This window comes from Gekko japonicus, unplaced genomic scaffold, assembly GCF_001447785.1.
Source record: "Gekko japonicus isolate JY-2015 unplaced genomic scaffold, Gekko_japonicus_V1.1 scaffold457, whole genome shotgun sequence".
NCBI classification, from domain to species: Eukaryota; Metazoa; Chordata; class Lepidosauria; order Squamata; family Gekkonidae; genus Gekko; species Gekko japonicus.
Genome location: NW_015164196.1, coordinates 1,054,627 through 1,070,978, shown reverse-complemented (window position 1 = coordinate 1,070,978; position 16,352 = coordinate 1,054,627). Strand labels below are relative to the sequence as shown.

Sequence of the window (16,352 nt, the reverse complement as noted above, 5' to 3'; positions counted from 1 at the left end):
GCAGGAACCGAGGCCTGCCCCCACCTGAAACTAACGTGCTTGCTTAGAAACGGTCCAGGACTTGTGAAACCGTTCCCCGCGCCTCCCGCCGGAAGGAAATCAAACCGGTTCGGTCCCTCTTTCCCAATTAGAAGCCTCCCCGCAGTTCACCAGGCGCGACGACGCCAGTTTTCCCCAAAGCCTCGGGCAAAGGCATGGGGTCGATGACGTCAAAGCATGGGGCGGGGCTTGCGCCCAGGCCCCTCCCACTGCCGCGGGAGCCCCGCCCCTTTCCCCCTCAGCCGGGTGAACGTCAAAACAGTTTTTCTCCTCAGCCGGAGGGACGATGGCACCGGCTTCGCTCCTCTTTTTCTGCCCGTTCCTTCTGTTTTGCCTCGCCTCGGCCGGGCCGGGCAAGGCGGCCGTGCTGGACGTGGGAGACGCAGCAGCTCGAGAGGCGGCGCGCTTCGCCTTGGCCGAAGCCACTCAGACGGGTCGCGTCTGGACGCTGAGAGGAGTCAAGACCCAGGTCGGAGGGGCTGCTGGGAGAGGAGGGGCAGAAGCTGAGGGGCTGGAGGGGGGGGGAGAGAGAAAGCGGGGCGGTGGTGACGTCACGCAGAGGGGGGAAGGTTGCGGGAGGCAATGGCGGCAGGGGACGTTGCGCAGCCTGGCTGGGGGTACTTGTCGGGACCTCCAGGGTCATCCAGTCGAAGCCCCTGCACAATGCAGGGAATTCACAACTGCACCTTGGGGGTACTTCTGGGGTGGAGGAGGCTGGGTGGGGGCGGCGCAAGGGATATTGCAGGGAGAAGGGGATTGATTTGTATAGGAATTAAGCCCCCCACCCGGAGAGACAAAAAGGAGGCTGAGGACAAGAAGTAATTATATAGCTAGAATCATAGAACTGGAAGGGACCTCCAGGGTCGGGACCTCCAGGGTCATTTAGTCCAAGCTGCTGCATAATGCGGGGAATTCATAACTGCAACTTGGGGGTACTTCTGGGGTGGAGGAGGCTGACTGGGGGCGGTGCATGGAATATGGGGGGGATTGATTTGTACAGGAATTAAGCCCCCCCCCCGGGCGAAACAAAAAGATGGTTGAGGTCTAGAAGTAATTATATAGATAGAATCATAGAATTGGAAGGGACCTCCGAGGTTATCTACTCTAACCCCCTGCATAATACAGGAAATTCTCAAATACCTCCTCCCAACACACACACCCAGTGATTCCTGCTCCATTCCCAGAAGATGGCATGGAGGCAAATTAGGGTTTCGAGATCCCGATTGGAAAACTCCTGGAGATTTGGGGATAGAACCTGGGGAGGACGGGGACCTCACCTCAGTGGGATTCAGTACCATAGAATCCACCCTCCAAAGCATCCTGTTATTTCCGGGGAAACTGATCTCTGTAGGCTGAAGATGAGCTGTAATTCTGGGGGGTCCCCAGGTCCCACCTGGAGGCTGGCATCCTTAGATGAACTGGGACCCTGGAGGAGAGTGGCAGACCAAGGGTGAAAAGACGTAATGTCTATCTACAGGCTTCCTAGGGAGGTGGTGGGTTCTCCTTTGGAGGTTTTCAAACAGAGGCTAGATGGTCATCTGACAGCAATGTTGATTCTGTGAACTTGGGCAGATCATTAGAGGGAGGGCAGGAAGGGTTCCATCCGTGCTTAGTTCTGGCAGCCCTTTCTTATACGCCCAGGGAATGGGGAAATGCTGATCGCCACTTTGAGGTCAGGAAGCAATTTTCTCCATGCCAGTTTGGCCAGGGAACCTGGAGTAGAGTTTGTTTTTTGCCATCTTCTGGGCATGGAGCAGGGTTTACTGGGGGTGCGGGAGGGGAGGTAGTTGTGTGTTCCCTGCATTGTGCAGAGGGTTGGACTAAGTGACCCTGGAGGTCCCTTCAAACTCTCTACGATCCTATCTATATAATTATTATATTATGATCTGATTATTCAGGACCCAAGGTAGATAGCATCCAGATAACAGATTTATTAAGCCATACTAAAATGACTAGTACAGAAACAGTGTTATTTTATGGGATAAAGTGTTTTGTGCAGTACAGGTAATTGGACAGTTGTAATTTTGCCTGGAAGTGGGAAGGCTGAGGTTACTTGTGTGGGAGGGTATAGGAAAAGGGTGGGCAGAAAACGTTGTATGGGAAATATGGTGGGGAGGAGGGCTAACTTGCAGTACAGCAGATGAGGATGCATGTGGCTTTGTGGGCAGGTATGACTCTCCTGTTTATTGCTGGAGGGAGGGAAGAGCCCTTTCCCCCTAACCTATATGGGTTTTCTCTCCCTCTGTCTCTTCTACACACACCCTGTTTTGTGCTTTGTTACACCCATTTGTTCTTGTGCAGTCGTACAGTGTAATTTGATTACTCTGAAGCAGCTGTAGGTAGATTTCATCAAAACAGAGTAATTTAAAAGGCGTGTTGAAAATTGAACCTTTCGAGAGGCTTCCTGTCTCCAATTGACGTATCATTAGCTGGATAGCAACCAGTTAGGTTTGAGGCTGACCTTCAAAGAATAAACCCCATGGCGTGTGTCTGCATGGCTGTGGTGGTGTAAATTCACCCCCAATTACTTGTACAAGAAAACTAGGTCAGTGACTCAAAGACAGACCAGAAGCATCCCATAGGGCTGGCAGATAGCAGGAACATCAGGTCAAGATCCCAGACTGGTACTTTTCCTGCTCTTTAATACAAGTTATATTATCAGTAGGATCTAGTTTTCCAAATATGAGAACTTGACATAGTGTGCACTTTTCTTGTTATTTAACTGAGTTTCTAAATCTGAGAGATTGACCAGAAGTTCTTGCCAAGCTTCTACATAATTGCCAACTGTTGTACCAGGTTATTTTTCTGGCCTTCCTAGAGACTGATCAAGATGCATAGCTGTGTTAGTCCGTCTGCAGCAGTAGAAGAGAGCAAGAGTCCAGTAGCACTTTAAACTCTAAGCAAGGCAAAACACCCGTGCATAATAGGTGAATGTTTGTCACACTTGACTCTTGAAAATTTAAAGATAGAGAAGGGGCTATTACAATCCTGTTTCATGCTGCCCAGTTTTCTTGATGAATTTCAAAGGCTAACATCTGGGGGGTGGGGAAGCAAGTCTAGTAGCACCTTAAAGACTAACAAAATTTGTGGCCGGGTATGAGCTTCTGTAAGTCACTGCTCACTTCTTCGGATACAACTAGAATGTGAGTCCATCTGCCCTTGAATCCTGGAAAGTGGAGTGCTTTTAGATGCTGAATGACAATAGCAGGCAAATGACAACAGCAGGTATGATTAGGTTAAGTGTGATATGCCGAGGGGGAGTAAGTATGGATAAATCAGCTTTGGTAATGAGACAGGAAACCTAGGGCCCTTTCTGCACTCTCTGCAGTGTCTTCCAAGCAATTCTGCACTAAAATCGAATTCAGCCTTTTTAATCCATGTTTTTCCCCCGTTCTGCATTGCATTCAGCCTTCTTTTTATTCTGGTCCCCCCCCCCCCCCCCCCCCTTTCTTTTTGCATTACATTTACCTCTCTTCAGTGGTCAGCCTGGTTTCAGCCTTCTGTTGCCCTGGGTTATTTGGATGCTGTTTTGCAGTGGATTTAAATTGCCTTGACTCAAACACTGAGAAAATCCGGAGTGGCGGGCAAATGCGGAAAGGACCTCAATTCAGTCCAGGATGATGCATTGTCTGGAGCTCTATTATCAGTTCCAGTTCAGCAGTCTCCCTTTCTAATTTCCCTTTGAAATTCCTTTGTAAGAGAACTGCTACTCTTAGATCAGCAACTGAATGTCCTGGAAGGGTAAAATGTTCCCCTCTCTGGTTTTTGAATGTTTTGGTTTCTAATGTCACATGATGGCATAAATCACATTAGAGATTTATGCCGTCACGTGTCAGCAATGCCCTTCCACCCTCTACATTGGACAAACAGGCCAGTCCCAAAGACAAAGAATAAATGGTCTGACATTAGAAACCACAAAGGAATTTCAAAGGGAGATTAGAAAGGGAGACTGCTGAAATCACTCCACTATCCAGGATAGGGCAGATGAACTCACATTCTAGTTGTATCTGAAGAAGTGAGCAGTGACTCACAAAAGCTCATACCCTGCCACAAATTTTGTTAGTCTTTAAGGTGCTACTAGACTTGCTCCCCCCCAGATGTTAGCCTTTGAAATTCATCAAGAAAACTGGGCAGCAGGAAACAGGATTGTAATAGCCCCTTTTCTATCTTAAAATGTACAAGAGTCAAGTGTGACAAACATTCGCCTATTATGCATGGGTGTTTTGCCTTGCTTTCACCATGCATGTCCATCAGGTTTTCTTTTTCCTTCTGCGTTGATTTGCCTCCCTTCCGTGCTCAGTTCACTTTCCAGTCACTGTTTCACCAGATTTTCTGAGTGTGCTTTTGTGCCGTTTCCCCCCTGCTTTGCTTCCAAGCCTAAGGTAATTCAAAAGCATACAGATTCCCTCAGATTTCCCCCTCCGGCCCATTTCCCACCCCTCGTAGGCCACTCCCACATCCAGGTCATTCCACTCACTTTGCACCTTCTGCCATTCATCGGTGTGTCCCGCGTTGTTTGACATTTAAATTTTTCCCAAGTGATTTGAGTCTAGCGATATGACAGTAACGCTAGTCTCAGATTGCTTGTAAAAAATAGAAATTACTCCTGGCTGGGCTTCCCTCTCCTGCCGCCCAGTTTAAACTGGGAAGCGGGAGGAAGCAGCGCAGAGCTGTGCCTGTAGGGAGTCATTGGCTCCCTGCACGCACAGCAAGCCCAGCTGGGCTGCCCTCTCCTACCACCTGTTTAAACCAGGTGGCGGGTTAGAAGGGAGCGCAGAGCAGAATAAATACACCAGAGAAAAAAGAATGGTGTGTACAGCCGGCACGGAATCCAAAGCCAAGTTTAAAGACTTGACTGCCTGGATTCTCTGCAGTAAGCTGTGTGTGCATAATAGGTCATTAAAAAACAAGGTGAAACCCTGCTTTTGCCAGTAGCAAATATTTCGTAGCACCAGTTGTGTGCCAAGTGCTGACTGCACATATGGGTTGAGTTCCTGAAACTTGCTTTCTTTTTTAAGGTGACGGCTCACAGCTGTGAGCCTCAACTTGAAATTCCAACGCCATTTCTTTTTGGCCTCAGTGCTTGCCGCTGTCAAAAAAACCCCACAAGGACACTCCCAGCTTTTTCCAGCACTACCAGAATTGTCAGGCATCCTGCAGGCACCACCACTTGACAGCTTCCCAAACTTCTGTCTGAGACCTCTTTCCCATTTCTAGGTTGTGAACGGCATCAAGTACTACCTGGATGTGACCCTGCTGAAGAATCTGTGCACTGGAACTCAGGCTGAGGCCCAAGATGTTTCTGGTTGCATCACTCCGGGAGAGCCTAAACAAATTGTAAGGATCAAGATTCTACTCAGGCTTTTGGCTCTGATTTCCGTTTGCAGGTTATTGCAGAGGGTTAAAGCCTCTGACACGGTGGGCATCTCCCTGATAGGTGCCTAGGGTCCAGGTAGTTGTACCGAGATCACTTGGGGGATTTACCAGTTCAACCAAAAGCAGTTTAGCAGACATCTGGCTCAAATGGTTAGGTAAGAACATAAGAAGAGCCCTGCTGGATCAGACCAGTGGTCCATCTAGTCTCACACAGCAGCCAACCAGTTCCTCTGGAGGGCCAAAAACAGGACATAGAGGCTGAGACCTTCCCCTGACATTGCCTCCTGGTTCTGGGATTCAGAGGTTTAGTGCCTCTGAATGTGGAGGTTCCCTTCAGTCACCATGGCTAGTAGCCATTGACAGACTTATCCTCCATGAATCTATCTAATCCCCTTTTAAAGCTGTTTATTCCTGTGGCCATTACTACATCCTCTGGCAGTGAATTCCACATTTTAATCACTCTCTGTAATTAGGCACCAGGTTGGTGGTTAAACTAATAACCGGATGTGGCTACTTTAAGATGTAAATTGGAGGGTTGGTATCCCATAGTGATGACAGTATTGTACAAGGGCTTGGGAAACGCAGTGAAAATCCCTACTCAGTTTATCGTGTGATGTTGGACCAGTCAATCTCCCTCAGCTTTGCTATCTCACAGGATTGTTGTGGGTAAAATGTGGGGGTGCATTGAGCAAAGTTTGCTACCCTGAGCTCTTTGGAAGAAGGGAAGGATAAAAAACATAGATAATTCCCTTGCTTAAGAATTTGAAAACTTTGGAAGTGCTGATGGAATTTGCTGAACATACTCTCTGTTCTAAGTCTGCTTCCTTTCCGATATGCAAATGCCTGGGGTGTGCAAAGTGGCTATGTGTAAGTCGCACGATGTGATCATAAGTCTTTAGGCTGCTTTTCCTGCTAAACCACCACCAAGCTCTGAAACGAGACTTGCTCTAGCTGACAGTTCTGTAGTCCAGGTCATGGTAGAGGAGGGAAACACTTTTTTGAGCCACAACATATACCGCTAGCTGGTACTTCCAGTTTCTATTAACTCGTTTTATTACGATTCAAGCAGAGACCGCTTTGGGGCATGTTGGGTTCTGTCATCCCTGAGATGAGCGGATAGGATCCTCCTGCAGATGGGTAGCAGAACGTTCATCCTTTGGGGCATCTGGAGCAGGCTGTGAGCTCCTTCCTCCATCTTATCCATGCTGCGGATTTCAAAGTAAGGTCTCTGCGTTAAGGAGCAGGGGCCATGCGGCATCCCTGCCACCTTTACAGGCTCCTAGATAAACTGTTAAGACACTGAAATGCAGATCGGAAGGTCTGTAGTTCGGCAGTTCGAGACCCGAGTGCCGCATGACAGAGTGAGCTCCCGTCTCTGGCCCCAGCTCCTGCCAACCTAGCGGTTCGGAAGCAAGAAATTGCAAGTAGATAAATAGGTACCGCTTCAGTGGGAAGGTAACAGCGTTCGGTGCGCCTCAGCATCTAGTCAGGCTGACAACATGACCACGGAAACGTCTTCGGACAGCGCTGGCTCTTCGGCTTGGAAACGGAGATGAGCATCACCCCCTAGAGTCAAATTCGACTGGCTTCCAAGCAAGGGAAACCTTTACCTAGGTAAACAGTAACTATCAGATCTTTCTCCCAGCTATGCTTCCAGCTGCCATTATGGTAGGTGTGCTACCATTCAAGCAAATAAACCTTGCATTTAACCTTAATTTCTGCTTCTTAAGACACACATTATAATTTGCAAGACCACAGTCTCTGTTTAGTATCCACTCACTGGAGAGCTAAGTCCTAGTCAGTTTCCCCGTGTGTTGTCTTGTGACACCCTGTCTGCCAAGTTGCTTTGCATGAACTTTCCCTCAAACAGGGACAGCTCAGCTGCTTGTGTGGTCAGCTGACAGCCTTGCACAGCTCAGAGGGAGGAATCCTTTAGGAGTGCAAAGACCCTGCCCTTGCCAGACTTCCTTTTTTTTCAGGAGCTCCCAACTTTGCATGACTACTTTTTCCCAACCTAATAGAGGTTCTCTTTGCTATTAGAATAGATGGCAAGCCAGGATTTTCTGATTTCCAGCCTTGCTCCTGTCCGCTGCACATCTAGTCTCTGCCTGGTTTCTGTGCTTTCCATTCACTCACAACTCTTTGTTCTCTCCCCCTTGAGGCATGTTACTTTGAGGTCTGGAGTCAACCATGGGCGAACAAGAAGAAACTGGTGAAACAAGAGTGCCGTCCTGCTGGTATGTCAGGTCTGGGCAGCTTGTCTGGAATATAAATATAATAGCTAACGCAAAGGTCAAAACCTCTCCTACCTTCATGTTGTGAGATGAAACAGCAGCTTCCTGGCCCCCCAAAAGAATGTTTGATTCAAAGTACAAGGGGCGGATCAAAGCTTGCAGAGCAGAGGTTTCTTGCCTCCCCCTTATCTCTGCAGCCTGCTGAGCATCTTGAAATTTTGCTCCTGGGGAGTTTGGGGGATCCTCATGTCCAGTGTGTACAGGGGAGCAGGGATCTGCCGTGGGACAGGAGTTGCTGCCTACCTACCAGACAGGTCCGTAGTTGACGCGGGGCCCATGGGGCCCGGCCCCCTAGGAGTTTTTATAGGGCCCCTTCCTGAGCCTCGGCTCCCCTACCCCGACTCCCCCTGATTGCCTGTCAGCCTGTTGGCAGGGAGGACAGGGGCAGTGATTTCAGAGGCTGCTCCTGGTGCTGTGCACTGGGGCTCCTTGGGGAGGGAGGGAGCTGGACCCAGACGGCCCCCAGGGCAGGCCTGCCCTTGCGGGAGGGGAGGGGGAGAGGGAGGGAAGCTGCAGCCTTTGCCCTGGAGCGCAGGCGGGCCCCCCCCCCCCAGGCCCCCTCCCTAAAAAGTCCTTAGCTACGGGGCTGCTCCTGGACCCAGCCCCATGTAAACAAGCAGCATCCAGAATGGCTGAGACTGGAACAAACAATCCCAGCTCCAAGTATAGGCTAATGGAGGGAAGGAGACCTTGGAGTGGTAGTGCCTGGCTCCACAGCCGTGTCAATTCAGTGTGCCGCAGCAGCGTAAAAAGGCAACCTCTTTGCTGAGGATTATTAGGAAAGGGACTGAGAATAAAACAGCCAATGATGCCTCTGTATAGGTCCGTGGTGTGGCCTCATTTGGAATGTTGTGTGCAGTTCTGATCATTGTATCTCAAAAAGCGAAGTGCAGAAGAGGGCAACCGAGTTGTTTAAGGGGTCGGAGCACCTTTCCTATCAGGAGAGTCTGAAGAGTCTGGGACTTTTCAGTTTAGAAAAGAGATGACTAAAGGTGGTGTGCGTGATAAAATTATGCGTAGGGTAGAAAGTAGAACTTCTTCTCCCTCTCCCAAAATGCTAGAGCTCGAGGGCATCCAACGAAGTTGATGGCTAGTAGATTCAGGATGGCCAGGACCCCCAAGTAAAGGAAATACTTCTTTATCCAACAAGTGACTAAAAGGTAGAATTTGCTCCCAGGGTATGTAGGGATGGCCCCAGGCTTTAAAAGGGGATTACATTAATGGAGAATGGGTCTATCAGCATCTAGTAGCTATGGTGACTAAAGGGAACCTCCACATTCAGAGGCAGTAAACCTCTGAATACCTGTGCCAGGTGGCAACATCAGGGGAAGTCCTTGGCCTCTAGGCCCTCTACACCCTGTTTGTTGGCCCTCCAGGGCAATTGGCTAGTCAGTGTGTGGGATAGGATGCTGGACTGATCCAGCAACGCTCTTCTTATGTTCTTATGATACTTTTTATTGGCCTCTTGTGCAAATAGGATTGCAAGTTTGCGGGCTGGAGTCTCATAATCGCAAAGTATTTTTAAAACCATTTTTGAATGCAGTTATACAAGTTGCAAAATTTTCCTTTGAAGATCTGGGAAGAAGCTTTCTCCAGCACTTCACCATTAGCATCTGCAGCTAACGACTTGGATTTGCTCCAAAGATTTAGGTTAACATAATTGACCAAATGGGAAACCCATAAATTAGATTGCTATCACATTTTAATAGTCTCTGGTACTGTTATTTCATATGAAGAGGTTAACAGGGAAAGTAATGGTTAGGGCACACGGTTTTATTATTCCCAAATGGAAGAGTTTTTTAACAAATCTAATTCAAAGTGGCTTTAGTATAAGTCAAAAAAGTTTGAAACAAAATCATAACTCAACATCCATAAGAACATAAGAGATGCCAATGTTGGATCAGGCCAAAGGCCCATCCAGTCGAACACTCTGTCACACAGTGGCCACAAATACAAGGTGCCATCTGGAGGTCCACCAGTGGGGCCAAGACATTTGAAGCCCTCCCACTGTTGACCCCCCCCCCAAGCACCAAGAAGACAGAGCATCACTTGCCCCAGAGCCCCTATCTATACCTTGTGGCTAATAGCCACTGATGGACCTCTGCTCCAAAGCATTTATTTTCTTAACTCTATGAGCAGGTAGTAAAACAAGAATCAGCAGTGATACTGAAGTTAAAGTATAAATGGAATTCAACTTTGGGGTATGAAGTTGCAACAGAAGTTTCGCATTTTCACCAGGACCAGTGTTTACTATATGTTTACTTTTAGGGAGAACCTGTGGAAAATGATACACCCGTTGTATTTAACCCCAAGGTTAATTTGCTAAAATTTATAGTTCTTGCTGTGTTTTATGTTAGTTCTGCAATGCAGAATTAGCTGATTTTATCCACATGTGGTGGTTCTGCCCAAGACCGATCCAGTATTGGGGGAAAAGTAGCTGTTTTGTTGAGTGCTGGGTTGCAATGAAGGGTAGAACATGCTCCCAAATGTATGTTATTAAATCAGGGTCACCAGTGTGGAGACCATGGGTGTTGTGGGTGCCCACTGGCACCTTTTTTTGGCACCTGCCAAGTGTTTTTAGAAAGTGGGCAGGGCCAAGTGGGGCTTTTGCCCAACACAGCACAAAATCCTTCGCTGCGTAACTGAAGAAATCTGCAGCTGCCATTTTGTGGCTGGCTTTGCCTCCTATGGCAGCTATTTAGTGGTACCCATTTTGTGGCTGTGCCAACCATACTGTGTCAGAATTCCAAAGGTGCCCACAGGGTCAAAAAGGTTGAGGACCCCTGTTTTAAATTCTGTTCCAGAAATTACGAAGAAATTGCGGCCTGTAATATTGCATTTGATTGCAGCTGCACGTTTAACATTTGCACAGTATTGAGAGTCAAACAAGATGCCTGAAGTCAGCAAGTAGTTAGACAAAAGGAGAAGTTTACCTTATGATAAAGCTTACATTTTTTCAAAGAAATGAAAATTCTGATGAATTACAATCCCAGTGGTTAAAAGTGATTAATCGGATTCAGTTAAAATTTGTCAAATCTGGATGTATTTTGTGATTGTATTTAATTTGTCTTTTTGGTGTGTATACTTGAGTGCTGAAAACTGAAATAAAACCTTCAACTAAAAAAAAAAAGATCTGGGACTTTGCAACCCCTCCCCAGTTAAGATTAATTTGAGAAAGGGATGGACCGTAGGGTGAGAAGCTATGGTGTGTTTGACCATAGAGACAGTCAAATGCTGTACCTGGCCCCCACTGCTTTGACTGATGCATGAATTAATCTTAGGCCATTGGGACTTGACAGGAATAACTGTATGCAGGTTGTCAGATGGAAAGACCCTTCTGCATATCAGATCTAGACAGGCCTTGGTAAGGAGATAGATTGGTGGGAGTCAAAGAATGCCATTGGAGCAGAACGGATTGAGGTGTTAACCCATGGCTTCCTGGACTTTGTTACTGAAGCAGCCGCTTGTACTGAAAATGTTGCTCTTGCTTTCCCTTACAGAGCCATTTGAGGTAGTCCAGACGGTAAAACTAGAACACTGGGAGGTGTTTCATCCCAAGGCACCTGCACTGGAAGCTGAGGAGCCATTCCAGGAGAAGAGGTTTCTGCAGGTGGGTGGTGGTCTTCCCTTCTAAAGTTAGTTTGCAAGTTCTTGCTAGGATACAGCAGGCCCCAGAATCCCTGATGGTTAATCTGCATCCTTCCTGCTTGCCTTTGTATTTCTTGCTCATGAAAGCATCTGGCTGGGATACTGGACTAGATGGACCTGTGCTCTGATGTCGTGCGGGGCTCTTTTCAGATTGTGATGTTAGTCTCTCAGTACGGGTTGCTGCTTTGGGCCTGCACCGGGATTGCTAGCTAATCATTTTTCATCACTTTGCGAAGTTCCTTATTTTGCACACAAGCCAAAAACGCTTCTTTGCAACCTCTGCAAATAACTCCTTTTTTATGACAATCCGGTGGCTTAACGTAGCCTTTTCTTCTCATCAGGATTAACTGCTGTTTCTCCTTCTGGTTGATGGCTGTTTAACAAAATGAATCCATTTGTTGTAATGCTTCCACTGTATTGAATTTTCCTAATTGCTGGGGATTCTAAAGCTTGGCATGCTTTTCTTGGGCCTCTCTCACCTTTTCTCGGTATGATTTACATTGGAGATCAGCCTCTTCCTTAGCAAAGGTGGGGGCACTTTTGTTCACACCCCAGAGCCTTGATTTCCCCAGAACCTGTAGAAAATGGTGTGCGGCAATGTAAGGCAGCTTTCTGTAGGAACTACTGGATTGTTGCCATTTCTGTACATTTGTGTCACTTTGCTTATGGCTTGGCAGCTTCTCAGTTCTGCATTCTTAACTTTCCCAGAATGCCTCCATCCAGCTGGTTTCCCTGTTCAAGGACTTCCTGACCACCTACAAGAGGAGCTACAAGAACCAAAGAGGTGAACGCTAAGATAAGGAAGCTCAAAATAATAGACAAGGAGGCTGCTGGGAGAACCCAGGGGGTCCCGTCTCCCCAAAACTGCCTTCTCTTTGGCTATCTCAATCCCATGCAAGTTTTGTTAAGAGCGTTTGGGGTCAGACCTGCCTCTTTGGTTTGAAGAACAGAGGGATTTTGTTTTCTTCTGCTCCCTGGCACAGTGCCTTGGCTTGCTTTAACTTGCTGTGCCCATGAGTCATGACCCATACAGCCCTAACTCCACCGCTGACGGAGATAAATAATGCTGAAACATCCTGCATGCTGCAGAACATTCTAATTATTAACCATTATGATGGTTTTCAACTGTTCCCATCGGGTTTCTTCGTTGCAGAAACTGAAAGGCGCTTCCAGATCTTTGCCGAGAACCTGAAGAAGGCCCAAGTCATTCAAGAGCTGGATCGGGGCACAGCAGAATACGGGGTCACCAAATTCAGTGACTTGACAGGTAGATGAGAATGGGGAGAAGACTTGGCTGCCGTTTCCCCCCCCCCCTCCTTTGGATCCTGTACGTGCTCTTCAGTAGGCAGACTGTATTCTTCTGCTAGCAGAAGTAGTCACATAGCCTTCGAACCACCCTAATGGCTAACAAGATACCTTGAGAGCCAGTTTGGTGTAGTGGTTAAGTGCGCGGACTCTAATCTGGGAGAACCGGATTTGATTCCCCACTCCTCCACATGCAGCTGCTGGTGTGACCTTGGGCAAGCCATAGTTCTGTCAGAGTTGTTCTTTCAAGGACTGTTCTGGAAAGAACTCTCTCAGCCCCACCTACCTCACAGGGTGCCTGTTGTGGGGAGGGGAAGGGAAAGGAGTTTGTAAGCCACTCTGAGTGAAGGGCGAGGTATAAATCCAATCTCTTCCACTTCCTCTTCTTCTTTGTGAGGATTCTTGCCCAAGTGGGATGAGGAAGAAGAAGAACATGCCATTGAGTCGCAACAGACTCATTGCACACCCATCCACAGGGTGTTCCAGGCAAGAGATGAGCAGAGACGGTTTGCCATTTCTTTCCTCTGTGTGGCGACCCCCGTCTTCCTGGTGGTCTCCCATCCAAGTACTGACCCTGGCTAACCCTGCTTAGGTCCCAGTCTCTGATGAGCCCAGGCTAAGCTGGGCTATTCAGGCTGTCAAGTGGGATGAATGTGTTGCAAAACTCAGCTCAATTCTTTGGCGGTTCAGAATCCCTGAAAAAGGTCACTTTCTTATCCCTCCGCAGTCAGTAAAGACAAGCCATGTACATGTATGGACACCCTTGTCTGCCTGAAAACAATCAGGCTGTTAAAAGTTAGTAAATAGTGCTATAGAAGGAAACATGACTTCAAAAACGTAGGGATGTGTTAGCTGGGAGAAAGCAGAGGTGATGAGGTTTCTCTCGGCTGATTAGTTTTCCCATGTTCCCCTGCGGAGAAGACCTGTAGCTCCGTGGTGTAGAGGACATGTTTGAATTGGGGGTTTTCAGGTCACATGTTAGACAATTACAGGTTGGCTGGGCTAGGGAAGTGAGCCTTATTGAGAAAACAAACAGGCATTGTCAAGGCAGATGGATCAATGTTCCAGTTCAGAAATAAGACTGCTTCCAATGTATATCAACTCCTGGCCCTCCTTTAATTAAAAACAGAAGTTGCACAGTCTGAACCGCACAGTGAAAACTTCCAGAGCAGCCAGTCGGCATTAGAATAGAATAGACATCCCAGGGCTTTGGGCAGTTCTGTAGGCTTTATTTTTACCCGTCCTCCTTATTCAAAGGTCAAAACTCACAGCCCTTTTATTTTTGCACAGTCGAGCACTGAACAGCTTTGTCAGCTTGTTGGATCTAGATGGTTTGTTGGAGGGTTGCTTTTGTAAAGTCTGCTGAAAGCTCTGATCTGTATCTAGTCCGCAGTGTGCATTTTTCTGTCCCTTTCTAGAGGAGGAGTTCCGTACTACCTACTTGAACCCATTATTGGCCAAGATGCCACGCCGCCCAATGAAACCGGCCACGGTCCCCAGTGACGCAGCCCCTAGCACGTGGGACTGGAGGGATCATGGGGCTGTCACGGATGTGAAGAACCAGGTCTGTGTCCCTTTTTCCCCACTGCAGAGGCAGCTCTGTGGTCAGGCAGTGTCTGGGTTTTGAGGCTCCACAGTGGAAAGCAGTTCTGTAACTGAGCAGCCAGCCGGGAGTCTCTGTTTGATCATGGTGCCTTGGGTAACTCCTTCCGCCAAGACATGATGCTCAGGGCCATGGAAACATCAATAACTTAGTTATCCACTTCAAATAGAGCAGCATCTGCCGAAGTTTCTCCTGCACATGGAACTATCTAATCTCAGTCTTCACTGGCAAATAAACAACAGTTCCAGACAGCAAATTACAAATCACCTCACCAAAACAGCAGTTGCCCTGTTTGCCCAGTGTAAAGCTAAATGGAAGTAAAAGAGCTAGGCCAGCAAAACAGCACTCCGCCTGGACTGTCCAAGAGAACAGGATGGCACCAGGTATCCAGGCGAAGGAGTTGCACGGTTGAGGGCACAGCTGCAGGGAAAAAAGGGCTCCGTGATCTTTTGTTGAGAAGGGTTGGGAGGAGGTGATCGTGAGAGATTCCGGGCTCAAACCTTTCAGGACTTGAAGGTTTTGAGGCTTCCGCACAGTCTTCTTGCACAAACACTCTCCTCTCTGGGGTCAAGGTGAAACTGTGTAGAGTCACCTACCTCCCCTCTTCTCCTTTCATGACTGCAGGGTGACTGTGGATCCTGCTGGGCCTTCTCTGCGACAGGCAATGTGGAAGGCCAGTGGTTCCTTCGCACGGGCTCCCTGGTTTCTCTCTCTGAGCAAGGTAGGCAGCTTGTGAAGCCCGGACCATTGCCTGGGCTGCAGAGCGACATCATGGTCATTTGGAGATGGCATTTGCCTTGGCTTGAAAGCATATCTTCTGGCCCACCCACACTTTCAAGATGGCCCTTGCTGCCTGTTGGAGGTTATGGTGGCTGAGCCCTGTCCCACACCAGGTCCGTTAGCTGGTGTGGCTCCTGCAGTTTGGTCTCAGTGCCGGTTGGGGAGGGAGAAACTCATGCAATCTGCACTGGGCTGTCCGTCACTGAGGAACTCATCAGGATGTATCCGGAGGTCATGACTAGCTGAGATTTCTTCCATGCTCTGCACAGCCTGAAGCCAACTTAGACACGAGACTTGGGAGAGGGGGATGGGTTGACTCCCAGGAGTAGTAGTAGTAGGCCTGGCTTTGGCTTCAGTTTCTGACTGGGCTGATAAGCTGCTGTTCTTCTTCCAAAGAGCTTGTGGACTGCGATTCTCTAGACGAAGCCTGCGGCGGAGGGCTGCCGTCCAATGCTTACGAGGCCATTGAGAGACTGGGTAAGTCTGGTCGCAGTTAAACAGCTACATGTGGTGTGTCATATTATGTCTGGGAGGTTCTGCTGCTGCTGTTTGCTGTTCATCTGATGTCCCACCTGGGTTTGCTTTGGGTGACCTTAGGAAGCGATAATGTTGTGTTAGTTTAGCCCTTTTGAGATGGCTCAGAGTTTAGCTTCTTTTTAAAAAATCCATTTATGAGCTCAAACGGATGAAACTGAGGTTATCGTACTATGGTCCCATTCTGAGGAGACAAGAGAACAAAGTTTGAGTCCGGCGGCACCTTTAAGACCAACGAACTTTAATTCTGGGTATAAGTTTTTGTGTGCCTGCACGCTTTTCCAGATATCTGAAGAAGATTCCTGAGGAAGAGTGTGTGCACACGAAAGCTTATACCCAGAATTAAACTTTGGTGGTCTTAAAGGTGCCGCCGGACTCAGACTGCGAACCAACATGGCCACCCACCTGAAAAGACAAGAGTCACTGGAAAAGACAATAATGATAGGAATAGTTGAAGGCGGCAGGGAAATTTGGGAAAGAGGAAGACTCACCCAACATGAGATGGATGGACCATCAAGGAAGCCACAGGGGCCCTCAGTTTGCAAGGCTGTTGATGAGAGGACACTTTGGAGGTCATTAATTCATAGCATCCCCACTCAGTTTGGAAGACCCCAGCAAGGCTGGAAACAATAGGATGTTCTGGAGGTCATTAATCCATAAGTCGGAAGCACCTTGACAGCATTAAACCTACCTACTCACACGAGCTCAAACAGCTGGGTGTCTTAAATGCAGTCGCATTGGGGACCTCTGGTCTAACCCATATTCTTTCTCTC

General features: G+C 48.1%; 1 protein-coding gene across 1 annotated transcript in view; it reads left to right on the top strand.

Moving 5' to 3' along the window:
* The first annotated feature begins 286 nt into the window (after positions 1–286).
* The window catches only part of CTSF (cathepsin F), a 21,988-nt gene continuing 5,922 nt past the window's right edge, over positions 287–16,352 (top strand). Inside the window, exons 1-9 of the mRNA XM_015408341.1 lie at positions 287–508; positions 5,257–5,376; positions 7,577–7,652; positions 11,210–11,319; positions 12,066–12,141; positions 12,511–12,624; positions 14,081–14,226; positions 14,890–14,986; positions 15,442–15,522. Of these exons, the coding sequence (XP_015263827.1) occupies positions 326–508; positions 5,257–5,376; positions 7,577–7,652; positions 11,210–11,319; positions 12,066–12,141; positions 12,511–12,624; positions 14,081–14,226; positions 14,890–14,986; positions 15,442–15,522 (1,003 nt within the window). The 5' untranslated portion in view covers positions 287–325. The remainder of the gene's footprint in view (positions 509–5,256; positions 5,377–7,576; positions 7,653–11,209; positions 11,320–12,065; positions 12,142–12,510; positions 12,625–14,080; positions 14,227–14,889; positions 14,987–15,441; positions 15,523–16,352) is intronic.